Source organism: Ips typographus, linkage group LG4, assembly GCF_016097725.1.
Source record: "Ips typographus isolate SLU linkage group LG4, UJ_Ityp_2.0, whole genome shotgun sequence".
Lineage (NCBI taxonomy): Eukaryota > Metazoa > Arthropoda > Insecta > Coleoptera > Curculionidae > Ips > Ips typographus.
This window is the reverse complement of record NC_138425.1, coordinates 5,305,844-5,319,515: the sequence shown is the minus strand read 5'-3', so window position 1 is coordinate 5,319,515 and position 13,672 is coordinate 5,305,844. Positions and strand designations below refer to the sequence as shown.

At 33.6% G+C, this 13,672-nt stretch overlaps 1 protein-coding gene and 1 long non-coding RNA gene across 2 annotated transcripts; one reads left to right on the top strand and one right to left on the bottom strand.

Moving 5' to 3' along the window:
- Positions 1-1,980: 1,980 nt before the first annotated feature.
- Positions 1,981-4,020, bottom strand: LOC145728681 (uncharacterized). Its single transcript, XR_014178137.1, has 2 exons — positions 3,566-4,020; positions 1,981-3,303 (listed from the first exon to the last, which is right to left on the bottom strand). It is a non-coding gene; the product is annotated as an uncharacterized LOC145728681 (long non-coding RNA).
- Positions 4,021-4,297: 277 nt separating this feature from the next.
- Positions 4,298-13,661, top strand: LOC145728677 (protein mahjong-like). Its single transcript, XM_081979090.1, has 18 exons — positions 4,298-4,456; positions 4,513-4,679; positions 5,877-6,027; positions 6,083-6,220; positions 6,276-6,546; positions 6,607-6,710; positions 6,835-7,370; positions 8,599-8,737; positions 8,797-9,006; positions 9,163-9,645; positions 9,901-10,318; positions 10,961-11,810; positions 12,321-12,405; positions 12,516-12,725; positions 12,782-12,995; positions 13,050-13,207; positions 13,262-13,334; positions 13,390-13,661. Exons 2-18 carry the CDS (start codon positions 4,570-4,572, stop codon positions 13,542-13,544), a joined length of 4,305 nt encoding a protein of 1,434 aa, XP_081835216.1. The 5' UTR covers positions 4,298-4,456; positions 4,513-4,569; the 3' UTR covers positions 13,545-13,661.
- Positions 13,662-13,672: the final 11 nt, after the last annotated feature.

The following is a 13,672-nucleotide window of genomic DNA, read 5'->3' as shown; positions in this document are numbered from 1 at the left end:
ATATTTTCAGGATATCAGGTAGCTGAATATTCGAATGCAAGAATAAAAATCCATTTCCAGGTTGCGCTCCCAGATGAGCGGAGGTGTAGCTTATCAGACAAAGCGTCCAGATGCAACTAGTTACTAAATTAGCAACTTGGGAGAATAAAACTGCCAAGTATAGTATAATTTGTCTTCTTCAAGCCAAAACAGATTAAGCCGGAGTTTTCTAAGCGAAATCGAAAGCAGGATTTAACTGTAGGGTTCTAGAATAAATCAGCCCCCGAGATGCTAATGTCGTGGAATACTTTGGAGGGCAATAAATTTAATAAACGCATCTATGTACCTCGTACATTTATTATCAAGTTTGAGACTACCAACCTTTTTCCTAAGTCTTGACACACCTTGAGTATAAATACCCACACTTGCGCCTCAAATCATTTAGGTTGGTTATCAAATTTATTGTGTTTGCTTAGCGAATATAATCACGCTGGTGGCTTAGCGTAAGACAAATAAACAGCTTTTACTAAACTGTTGTGACAAGAATGCTCGATTTTCTGAAAAGACAAATTTGAATACGGAACAGCAAACATTTGGTCGTAAATTGTAACATAAACCTCCACGCAGTTTGAGCGGTAGCGATGGCGTTCTGCTCAAGTTTGTATAGAGCAAATATTGGCCTATTAGGGATACATGTAAGATTTTGCCAAATGAATACAATGCTAATTTAAGGAAACCCTCTGATATATTTCTAGTATACATAACCAAAGAGCTTACCATAGCGTTATAATTAGAGTAAGTTATTAATTACGAGGATGTTTCTTATTAACTTAGTTATTCATTATTTTCTTTAAAAAGTTCTTTAAGTTTCTTTAAGCACCATTTCGTATAGCATAATATTAAGTTATGTTAAACTGGACACTACTCTAGTTTAGCAATTTTGTTTCTGTTGTGGAAACAAAAAAAAACATAATAGCTTTAGAAGAGACTTAACCAGTTTTTAAAGTTCCAAAAGACCAAAAGCTAGAAGGTGGAAGTGTAGGATATATTGCAGGCTTTAAGTTTTATACATTTTAAAAAGTAATAGTAACGATATTCGATCAGTAACTAATTGAACCTGTACCAAAATCGGGGCACCTGCATTTTAAATTCCGAAACGACCATTTTCAAACGCCAAACATTCCTGAACGATTAGCGTGCTTCCAGTCAATTTAGCCGGAGGTTTAATCTGATTTTTAATTTTTCTCAACGAGTTTTGCTAATCCCGGTGAACATTTTCCTTCGTGAAGAAGACAAATCACCCTTAACTTTTTTCTCATTGGGGAATTCTTACATTTGGATTCTTTTTGCTACTCATCAAATCTGCAATCTTTAGTAAAAAGAAAAACAACCACGTTTCTGCGACTTTGTTGTCCGATTATTTAGTCTAGATGTTTCCACGAATATTCATAATATATTTTCAAAAGATAGCATAGTTTTATAGGAAAATTTTGAGCTATAAATTGTTGTTAAGAAAAACGAATCCTGATTTAATCGTTCCCAAAGAGAGTATAAAACCATTTAAAACAAATTTCCGTATAGAGAAAACGAAGTCAAAGAACGGCCAGATAGGGACGATAATCTTCTTTTTGTACAGTTTACGGAGGCATTATGCACTCTTTAAATTGGGGTCCGTAGAGGATTTATCTTTTAAACAAATCCCAAGAGCAGAAGAGAGGGAGTTTAGGTTTACTAAACAAATTTAATATAGAACATTTTGCAACTATGTGAACAAAGTATACACCAATTTGTTTGATACAGTAAAACGTAATTGCAGCTGGTGTGTAATTTTCTTTTTTTGTCAATTTTCATATATTTCATTTTATTGTCAAAGATAAATTGGAATATGTTCGATCGCATCTGAAAGTTGTCATCCATATTTAAATTATTGGTTAAACATTTCACGTGTTATTAAAAGCTAAAACGTAATAGTCAGGGGTATAATTTTTGATAAAAACGAAATTGTGTGTATGTGTATTAGCAACTTTTGCAGTTTTTTACAAAAAAATCTGTACTTTACGGTAAAAGCAATGGACAATCTCTAAAATCCAGTACATACAGTGTGTCCAGGATAAGGAGGGACACTTAGAAACGGTTAGAGATACACATTTGGTTAAATGAAAAAAAAGTTGCGCCTTAATAAAACGACATTTTGAAAACGTCGAAATTTTCTTCGGTTTTTGAGATATTTTGAAAAAAGTTAATTCTAGGATTTTATATTTTATTTTTTTGTGATGTTAATAATGAACTTAGACCAAAACTAATAACACTTCCCCACAGCAACTTTTAAAGCTCTTTAAAATGGCACTATCAGTTTTTCATTCCGACGTTTCGTCTTTACGGAACCATCATCAACTTCATTTTTTTAATTGCAGTCATTGTTTTTTAATATCACATTCTGAAAGCACACTTTATTGCCAATTCAATTATGTATGACACTTTATGGTTTAAATGCGTTTTACATTGTTTTTTGAACTTACTAAAAAATTCTATAACGTATCTAAAATTTTATTTTTTAAAAATTGCTTATGCCAATAAACTGTTCAGGTTATTTAGATGGTTATTATTAATTTAAACTTAAAAATAAGACTAGAAAAAACAATTTTTTCTTCAATACCAAACCAAAAATAAATATAAATTAAAAATAAGTCAAAGTTCATCCATTATTGAATTCGGAATTAAAAGAGCTTTTAGAATCTAACATAAAAACATCAAGACCGTATTTAAAAAAAAATAAAAATGATGATGGTTTTGCAAAGACGAAACGTTGAAATGAAAAACTGATAAAGCCACTTAAAAGAGTATTAAAAGTTGTTATGGATAAGTGTCATAGTTTTGATCTTGGTCCAATATTAACGTCACAAAAAAATTAAACACACATACGAGTACAATCCAAAAATTCACTTTTTGTAAAATATCTCAAAAATCAAAAAAGTTGTTGTTTTCTAAATGTCTTTTTTTTAAGCTCATGATTATGCAACTTGTCTCCCATTTAACCAAATCTGTATAACCTTATCCAAGATCCACATAGTGGCCCTCCTTATCCTGGACACACGGTATACCTACTTATTATTTAGTTTTCTTTGCTTAGCGGCGAGTATGTAATTTCAGGAGTGTAATCCAATAGCTAACAACAACTGTGCGTAAAGAGGGTCATTACGTAACGGAAAACTATGCGTAATTAGCTATTTACATTGAGGTCGTAGGTAAAAATACTTTGACCCCCAGCAACAAATAGCGAGCAGAGCTTTTTTGACGTCACGATGAACAAAACTGGAAGAGGATCTGCAAAATAAGAAAGAAATTAGTAAAAAGCGATATTACTTTTTACATTACACACCTTATATCCTAATAATACGTATCAATGCTATTAAAAAAAATACTACTACTTAATTGTACAGAAAATAAAACAAAATCCGTTTTTTTCCTGCAAATCTACGAACCTTCAAATGGCGGCGTTCGTTGTAAGAAAATACAGAAAAAAAATTGACACGTCATCAATGCCGCTTTTATATTATTAATTATTATAACGATATTTATTATTTACCTTTGTTGATTTATTTTCCATAGTCAGAAGGAACCAGTTTTTTTCTTCAAATCTTCTAAACTAACGTCAGACGCCCATTCTCACAAGTTAGAACCCTGCAAATGGCGGCGTCCTGCGTAGTGTGTTCTGCTTAAAAAAAATGAAAAACGCAATTTTTGACAGTCATCAACTATTCAATATTCAATGGTCACGTGATAATTGTCGTCATCTGTCCAAAAGGTCACTAGTAAGGTGTGGGAGTTGTGTTGTGTGACAGAATGCAAGCAAATCACGATAAACCAGCTTTGAATTGGTTATTGATTAGAATTAATTATTAAACGCTATTTATTAAATGAGAAATCGTTTTAAAAACACAGATTTTGTTATTATTAAAAAGAAAAACTTGACAAAAAAGCTAAAACGAAGGAAAATTGTCAGTTAAATATTGTTCAATATCAATGAATAAACGTAATACCTTTGAGCCCCTTTTTGCACCTTTGACTTAAAAAATTCTTTCAAACTTTCTCGGTATCGTTTTTCGATGTCGCTAGATTGCTAGCGTAGGTATAAAACTCTCTTTATAGTGCACGCCATCTGCCGGAACGAGTCAAAAACTGAATTTAGACGTTTCAGCAGATTTCGATATTCTTTTCCCTGACTATTTTATCGATCTACTATTACAATTGTCGAAAATCATTTAAGATTAACGTCATAACGTCAACCAATCAATGTCATCCGTCAGTAAATTAATTAAATTCTACATTCTACAGAAAATTGTCAATTTTGAAAAACGTTTTGTAGTTTTTCTTAATTATTTTACTATTTGCTGTGTGGTTGTATTTAATTTAAGCTGTTTTTAGGATTAAAATTTATTTTACAGCTTAAAACAAAGTTAAGTAAATAACGTAATCGGTAAGTATAACCTAAACCTAAAAAGTGGTTTCCTTTTCCACAATGTTGTTTTTTAGGTTATGTTTCACTGTTTCAGCAGCATTTTTTAAACTACAAGAGGAAGTTTTATCAAAATGGGTGATAACAACAATCAGAACATTATAAATGAGGTGACCGGCTTAATTCGGCGTTGGGAAGAAGAACGAACACCTCCTACTTATGATCCTGTTCCTACTCTTACCAAGTATGTATTTGCTTTTGCTGATCCAAATGGGTATCAAATAACTAATAATTTAAATGAAACCCCCTATCATTATGTCTTTCTACCTAAAACTTACTTGTGAACTGTATCATTAAATGATTGCTAATGTCTTAAATTATTATAGGTTTTTTTGTCTGTTATTTAATTCCTATCATACTAATGGACTTTCTGTATTTAATGGTAAAGGAAACAAACTTGGTTGCTTCTGCTGTTCCATTAATAATGTCCTCTATAATACTCAATACAGCAGTATTGCTAACAACTAAATTAGCTTGTAGTTACAACTCTTACAACAGAACAAAAATGCCAATCAAATATTACTTTTAAGTAATTAGACAAATATTCAATGTCACTTTTGCTTCTATTAGTTTTAATTATTGGATTTACCTGATAATGAAGACAAGGTTTTGACTTGTTTACAAAATTTAGGGTGTGGTAAAACAATATTAAATTTTGACTGTTAACTTATTATATTTGCAGAATGTACTTCAATTTGTTTTCAGTCTCATATAAAATGACTTTTTGCATGTATGAATGAGGTTGCACATTTTCAGCTGTGATCATGATTTTTGAATTAGCACAAAACTGTATGTTCATAGTTCCAAGGCTATTTATAAGAGTAATAGAGCTATATATATTGTCAAGCAAAAAAATAACATTTTACTTGCATGTTTTTTGTTAACATTTAGTAGAGACATATTTGTACATTTGATTATGTTATTATGCATTTTGTTGTTATTCTTATTAAATGTAATAAGTACTGTAAGTATTTTTAAAATTTTGGAGGAAAATGTTTGTTTCAGCATGGTTTAGTTTTTTTATATTTTTGATTTTTGTAAACGTGCACTGTTCTGTAAAAAAAAAGTATAATAATGGTAGTATGTTAATGGTTGTATAATAATCTGTAAAGTTTCAGTCATGTAAAACCAAACAAGCTCACTTTTAATTTTACAGAAATGGCCACACACCTAAAGTGTGTATTATACATGCTTAAAGTTTTGATATCATAACTTATAACACTTTATGTGCAATGTATAGTAGTTGTAATTAATTCGAAACCTTGAAGTAACAAATAAAGTCTTAGAAGTAGTTTTATTGATCAGTCAAGTTTACTATGATGTGGCGTTAGAAAAATTCATAATAATACATACATAACAGTAGTTTTCTCTTATTCTATAGACTAGCTGAAATTTTGGAAGCAGAAACTGAGAATTACTCGAAGATGGACCCTGACCCATTTGATGAGCGACACCCGTCTCGCTCCGATCCAGACTGTAAATTAGGCCAAATACTGAAAATAATTTTTCGAAAAGACAGTTTTATGAGCAAAGTATGAAACATTCTATATTGTGACATACTAACTATATTCAAATTCATATTTTTAGTTATTGAATGATTACATGAAAGAAACATATTACTCGCGGCAAAATCTAATTGACAGAAACATAGATCAACTTAACATTGCTGCTTGTAGGTTACTTTTGGATCTTATGCCTGGTTTGGAAACCTCTGTTGTCTTTCAGGTATTTAAAATAAAACACAAAAAACCATTTAGATTTTAAGTAAATTTTATAATAGGATATGGATAGCTTGATACAACGACTACTGAAATGGGCCACCAAATCTATAGAACCTTTACAGAGTTACTCCACTGGCGTTTTAGCAGCAGCTATGGAAATTCCCGAAATAGCCGCTAAATTTAAAGAGGAAAATAACCGATTAGTGCCTCTATTATTACAAAGACTGAAACGACTCAGAAACTCTTCTGATTTTGCAAATATTTCAAGCAGTAGTAGGCCTTTTGCGCATTTAGGTTCAACGACGGACGACATTAGTTTACCTCACAAGAGTATGTTGTGTTGGTTTTATGGTTTTAATGTTAACTAGCTGTGTATTTTATAATGTTCAGATAATGGTGATGGTGAAGGAGCATTAGATGATACAGAAATGGATAGTGATGTTATTTCGCCCTCTAAGCGAAAAAGGAGTCCCGCTCATGTATTTGAAAGTCATGTAAGTATTTATAGTCAAATCATAAGCATGTCAATTTTATTGATTTCTAAGATTGTGAATTAATATATGAAAATTTTTGTGTTTTTTGAAGTGAAGAAAAACATTTTGCATGTACTATTTTCAGTCTCCAGTACAAAAACGTCTTCATGTGGAAAATGATCCGCCAGATGTTGCATCTCCCGCTTGTAGCCCAAGTTTGAACAAAAACGGACACGGAATCTCAGAAACCAGCAATTCCTCGTGGGCCGAACTGGAAACTTTTATGATTGGCACTGTTCAAATGTTCCCTCCAACAATCGCAACCCGTCAAATCCTAATTCTCCGTTACTTAACCCCAATCGGTGAATATCAAGAGTTTTTGGGACACGCGCTGAACGAAAATATCGCATTAGATTTGATTCTTACTTACGTTAATGTACGAGCGACCAAAGAGGTCCGGTTGGCGTTTGAAGCGTTAAAATATCTAGCCGCTCTGTTGTGTCATAAAAAGTTTTCGGTTGAATTTCTGCAACGGAAAGGATTAGAAGCTTTATTGGAGGTACCCAGGCCGTCTGTAGCAGCAACTGGTGTTTCATTGTGTCTTTATTATTTGGGATACTGCGATGAAGCTATGGAGAGAGTGTGTCTGATGCCAAAGTACCTTATTAAAAATCTGGTCAAGTAAGTGATTCTTGAAGAGTTTTTTTGGAAGAAATGTTATTTAGAATGTTGAAGATGTGAATTGAATTGGAAAAACAAGCTATCTTTTGTTTTGTTTTAGGTAATAGCCCCAATATGACTTTCTCAGAGCTGTTTTCTTACTCCAATCTATTCTGACTTTTCAATATTGCTCCAAATTAATCTGAATGTTCGTAATTTACTTTAAACTACCGTAACGTACTGCAAACTTTTAACCTAACCTAACCTGAATTTTTCGGATTTACATTAAACTACAGTGACGTACTGCCAAACTTCGATTTAATTGGAAGTATTTCCAATCAACCTCCACCAAACTAGTTTCAATTAATCTGAATACCTACAAATCCTGCGCACCACGTCAATAAGTATTTTTTTAAATCTGGCCAAATCGAAACTAATCAACGAATTTTGATACGGTTTGAAGTATCATTGGGCTTGATTTATTGGCTTTTGGTTGCTGGAAAAAATTTGTACTTTAATGCATTTATAACTATACTATACAGGACGGGAAATAAGTGCTTGCAAGAAAGTGACATTTTTAGGCAAATTTGGGCGTTTTTCAATCAATGTCGCGTGTCTTAAGAAATATTTATCCGAAAAAAATCGACATAGCAGTGCTGCTGATAGAACCATACAGGGTGTCCAAAGTCAGTTAAAGTGGGAGAAAAACATATACAAATAAAGAGAATCTTTAAGTTTGTCTGTCTCTGGACACAGTAAGGTTTTATCAAACATGGGGCTTGTGCTGAAAAATACTCACGTTATGTAACAGATATAAAGCTGCTGAAATGGCTTAATTCAAATTGAACACTGTTATATCCATTTTTCCGTTAATCTACTATTTCTTGGAACACATGATGTTAATGATAAAGCGCCCAAAAATCTCCCAATAGATTAACCCAAACAACAAGTTACTATGTTAGAAAAAATTTAAAAATGTTCACTGGTAAAGTAGTAACTTGAAACTTATCTTTTTTTGTACGAGCTTTTCTCCCACTTTGACTGTCTTTAGACACCCGTTATGGTCATGGGCTTGGTTTCAAATTATGTAAAAGACTATTGTAAAGATTATAGGGCCTACACCTGACATTCTATTAAAAAACTAGTGGTTTTACAACTGACGCTAATTGACTATACCCCAGAATAATTATTATTAAATTATTCTACACACACACCATGAACAATAAAGGAAAAATTGTTAAACTTGTAGGTACGCTTTATGGCTATTGGAATGCTCTCACGATTCAGGAAAATGTCAAGCAATTATGTTCTTTGGAATTACATTCCAATTTGCAATAATATTAGACGAGTTTGATGCTCAAGATGGGTTGCGCAAAATGCATAATGTCGTAAGTCGAAAGTTATGAAAAAAAATATTAAGTAATTATTTTGATGTATTTTCAAATAGATTTCCACTTTACCAATCCTCCAAACGGATCAAGAGTTAACACTAAATAACGAGGATGCGTCTCGTCAAATTGTGCGGCATGTTTGTGTAGCATATCGTCGGTATTTAGAAGCTCATCTTTACCGAAAAGCTGAACTTATTAAAAGAGCTCAACTTAGACCTGCTGAGAAACTTAGTGTACCGTTAATGCCTTCTTTACCGCCTTACAAGGTAATGTTATATTTGTGGTGTAGTTTTAGTGTACTTAATTGATTTTATTAGTTATTGTTATGATGGTTAATATGGATTGTGTCAACTAAACTTTAATCAAATGTTATTTAATCCACTCTTGGACATTCTAACATTTATGTTTTTTATTTAAATTAGCCATGCAAGTTGTCTCCCGAAGAAGTTCAACAAAACATCGAATTACTACTCCAACAAATGCCGTTTCGCAGCCACTGGGCTCCTGTAGATCACTTATTAAAACTGGGCGATATCACTTTACTCTTGAAAATCATCGCAATCGCATTCGAATGGAACTATGGAGGACGCGGCGAAACGATCCGATCCGCCTTGGAAGTTTTAGCCATAGCTTGTGTAATGCCTAAAGTTCTTCTGTTATTATGCGAGAAAGTAGAACTTCCCGGAGATCGACTCACAGTGGGATTCAGCATAATTGTCAGTGCCGCCGAAGGCGAAATAGTCCGCGATCCTGACGTCGAAAAGGCAGCTTTAAGGGTGCTGGTAAACTCGGTGTGCGCTCCAATAAATCGTGTTGGTGGAACTGTTGGCAGAGCTTCACTAGGAAATGTAAATTCGCCAAACAAGAAAGTCAAATTCAAAAATTCTGAGGAGTTAATTCAAAAGGTATGTGTTAGTTTTTATTACTTGTTTTATGGATTGAAATTCAGTAGACATAAAGTTTTAAAGAAAAAATAATAATTTTGCTTCTGTCATTACTAATTGAGACAAAGGAGACATCATTTTTTTTGCAATTCAACATGACACATGTTTGCCAAATATTATTACAAGAACAGTAAGTAGTAACAGTAATACAGATTTCAATAATTCTTGTTATTTAAAAGCTTGTACTAAACTCCACATGTCTTAATGGTTTCTTAGGTATGGGACTGTGTCCGATCTAACAGTGGCATTCTAGTACTGATCCAACTGATGAATTGCAAAACTCCAATCACAGACGCGGACGCCATCCGAACTTTAGCATGTAAAGGTTTAGCCGGTCTAGCTAGATGCGAAACAGTGCGGCAAATTGTATCCAAGTTGCCTCTGTTCACCAGCGGCGAGCTTCAGAATTTAATGAGGGACCCAATTCTTCAAGAAAAACGACAAGAACACGTGGCTTTTCAGAAATACGCGTTAGAATTGTTGGAAAGGCTTTCCGGCCATGGCGGTAACGACCTGGAAGTGTCTATGGCAAACATTCATAGGATACATAAAGCTAACGTGGTGGCGCAAACTAAGATACAGTTTAATGATCGACAGTTATTGCAGCTTATACATCAGCATTTAATTTCTAAAGGTGAGTTAAACATTATAAATTAAATTTTTATTCAATGAGTGATAATATAATATTTGCATTTTCTTTAAATAAAAGCAATGGCCAATGTTACCAATAATTTATTTACTTGCAATACAACAGCATATTTGTAGTATAGACCAGTTAAAAATGATCAAACTTGCATAAGAAGCAGAGTGAAGTGACATGAAATGTGATCTTCACAACTGAAGATAACACACTTCTTAGGAAAAAATACCGTACTGTCTGAATTACGTAATTTTAGTTATAAATTCAGTTTTCACAAATGGCGAAAAACAAAAATACAATATTTTGATTGCACTTCAACTAAAAAGTGGCAAAACAGTTTACCTCAATTATGCGGCACACGGAATGACGGAATACGTAGTCTGAAAATGTATAAGAGTTATCTAGAACATTAGTTAAGCAGGAACAGCTGGTCATAACGTTACGTATTCTAAGGTTGTTGAAGGAAAATAGTAAAATGTTTCAAAAAAGTGTGTTAACAAATAAATGAAAGAGCTATTTTGATTTGCGAATAGAGTCTGTTAAATATCTCTTTTTCCGCAGAGAAGTTAATTAGTTAATAATAATGTCTGTTAATATAACTTAATATGTAGTCACACGACGTTAAATTTGTAATAGGTTACATGGATACAGCAAGCACACTGGTGAGGGAAGCCAACTTAGGAAGTTCCATTACTTCAATATCATCGCAACACCCCACTAAATTCCGCTATTCAACCAATCTCACTCCAGTTCGAACACGACTTTTTGCGTCCCCATCAACACCTGCTCGTAACAATTCCAACACGAACAACACCTCAGAAGAATCAACGAGCATGGCCGCTACAACGCCAAACCCTATTAAGTTAGTTAAAAAAACTCCCCGTCAAACGCAATTATCTACACCAACGCCCCAAAACTCTCGCCTTCAAAAGCAATGGAGCAACGAAGTGTCGGTTGTCAGACCTGTGGAAGAACCGCACGATCAAACGCGTGTCACTCTAGACTCGATTATAACTCAATACTTAACGAACCAGCACGCGTTGTGTAAGAACCCTATCGCGACGTGTCCACAATTCAACCTGTTTGTGCCTCATAAGTGTCCGGATCCGAAACCCAAATTAGTGTCCGGAAATAACTTTGTAATGAGGTATGCAGGCAGACAGTTAGGGTATCAATCTAAATCTATGGATATGAGATTTGTGCATTCACGATACTGTCCGATACAGAGTATACGACCAGCTGGCGACGATGAGTTTTTTACCTGTGCCAAGTTTCTGCCAGGCCGAAATTCGGTTATTGTTGGAGATTACAACGGAGACATAAGAACTTACAATATGGTTACTGGAAACGAAGAGAATATGTTTAATGCCCACGACAATTTTATTACTTATATGGAACCAAATCGGACTGGAGAGCTTTTATTGACCTGCTCTTCGTGGGGCAGACCTCTTTCTGGGCTCTGGGGTCTTGAAAACTTTGATCTCAAGTAAGTAGATATCAGTTGTGATAAAACTCGAGCTATATTATCTACAATAGTTGAATTTGAACTTCAACTTACATATTCAGCGTTGCAACGTTTTTTCAATCTTTCAAAAAATAATTGAAACCTTTCCTTCCTTCTTCTTACCTTCCTTTTAAAACCGTAAAATATTTTTGACTTTCAAATTCGTTTGTTTGTGTTATGTCACATAGTTAATCAAATGTCTCTCTAAGTACATCGGTTAAAAAAAGTTTACATTCAAACTGGCAAGTCAATCGGGAAGCCTTTTATCTAAAAAAATCTATTATATGTATATCTATACTTTTATAGATGTTTCTATTCAAATGCAAACAGAAAACTTAACAAAAGCAACAAGAACTAGACTTTAGCTTTTGGCGGATAAAAGTAATCGCCCAATTACACAGTACAATATAATTTTGTTATTTTATTTGTTATAAATCAAAAAACTGACTGAATTGAATGCATGCTCTATTTAGCACTGATTAATTGCGATAGGTTTCCGTTTAATGACGAAGAGCACGTAGAATTCAGCAAACTGACTCAAAACAAAATTATTGGAACCAAAGGAGGTGAAGCAACGGTAAGTAACATTTTTGATTATACAAAATGATTTGATTTTCAACACACACACACTTAGTTATTAATACATTATTTGTGATTTTTTTTTAAATGTTCTGCAATTTTAAACAGATTTATGACGTAACTACTGGCCAAGTTATACTAAAACTCACTCCACAATTGAGCAACTTGTACACCAAAAACCGAGCCACTTTCAGTTGGGATGATGAAATGGTCTTAACTGACGGTGTATTGTTTGACGTGAAGTCCGGCAAAGTCATCAATCGACTGGATAAATTAAATCAAACTCAAAATGGTGTTTTCCATCCAAATGGACTAGAGGTTTGACTTGGTCGCTACTTCTGCTTTTGTTACTAGTCTAAACTGTGTCGTTGTAGATTATTTCAAATACTGAAATTTGGGATATGCGGACAGACACAAAAACACTGCGTCTACTGAAAACAGTTCCAGTGTTAAATCAGTGTTCGGTAGTTTTCTCGCCGGTCAATAGTGCACTCTATGCCATATCGATGGAACGAGAGATGGACGACGGCGATTCTAGTTTTGATTCTAGTCTTAAAATCATAGATTCCAGTGATTATTCTAGCATTGGTATTCATTGTATACACTTTCTACGAGTGTTTATTAATGCTTTTTTAATTTTAGCCACAATTGATGTTAAAAAAGATATTTATGATATGTCGGTCAACTCGTTTGACACCCAAATTCTTCTGGTTGAAAACCAGGGAATCTACAAGGCAATCCAGGAATCGGTGGTACGGTTATACGATGTAGGAAGACGGAGAGATGATGAAGATGAACAGGTAAATTTAATGTTTGGTCTGCGTTGCGATAAACTGTTAAATGTTAAATTTAAGGATCAGGAAGAAGATGATGATGACGATGATTTGGATAATGATAATAGTGATGACGATCGATCCGATGGAGGAGGTAAGTTATTAATATCTTTCGATTGTTTTTTGCGCTTTAACGCTAATCATTTCAGGTCGTGTAATTATTAATCTGGGCGGTGATAATGAAAATAACGATAACGCGAATAGCTCTAGTAGCAGCAATAGCGACAGTGACGATTCGTCTTGGACGTCCATCTTTTCATCAGGAAGCGGGTCATCATTTGGGGATTTTCTGTTAGAATATTAATTTGTGAGAAATTGTGTCTTTATAGTACTCATAATGTTACAAATAATATAATTTGTTTGTTGTTTTATTTTGTCGAAATTCTTCGGCAAAATAAAACAAAAATTTTATTAAGACTGATACAGTTGTCT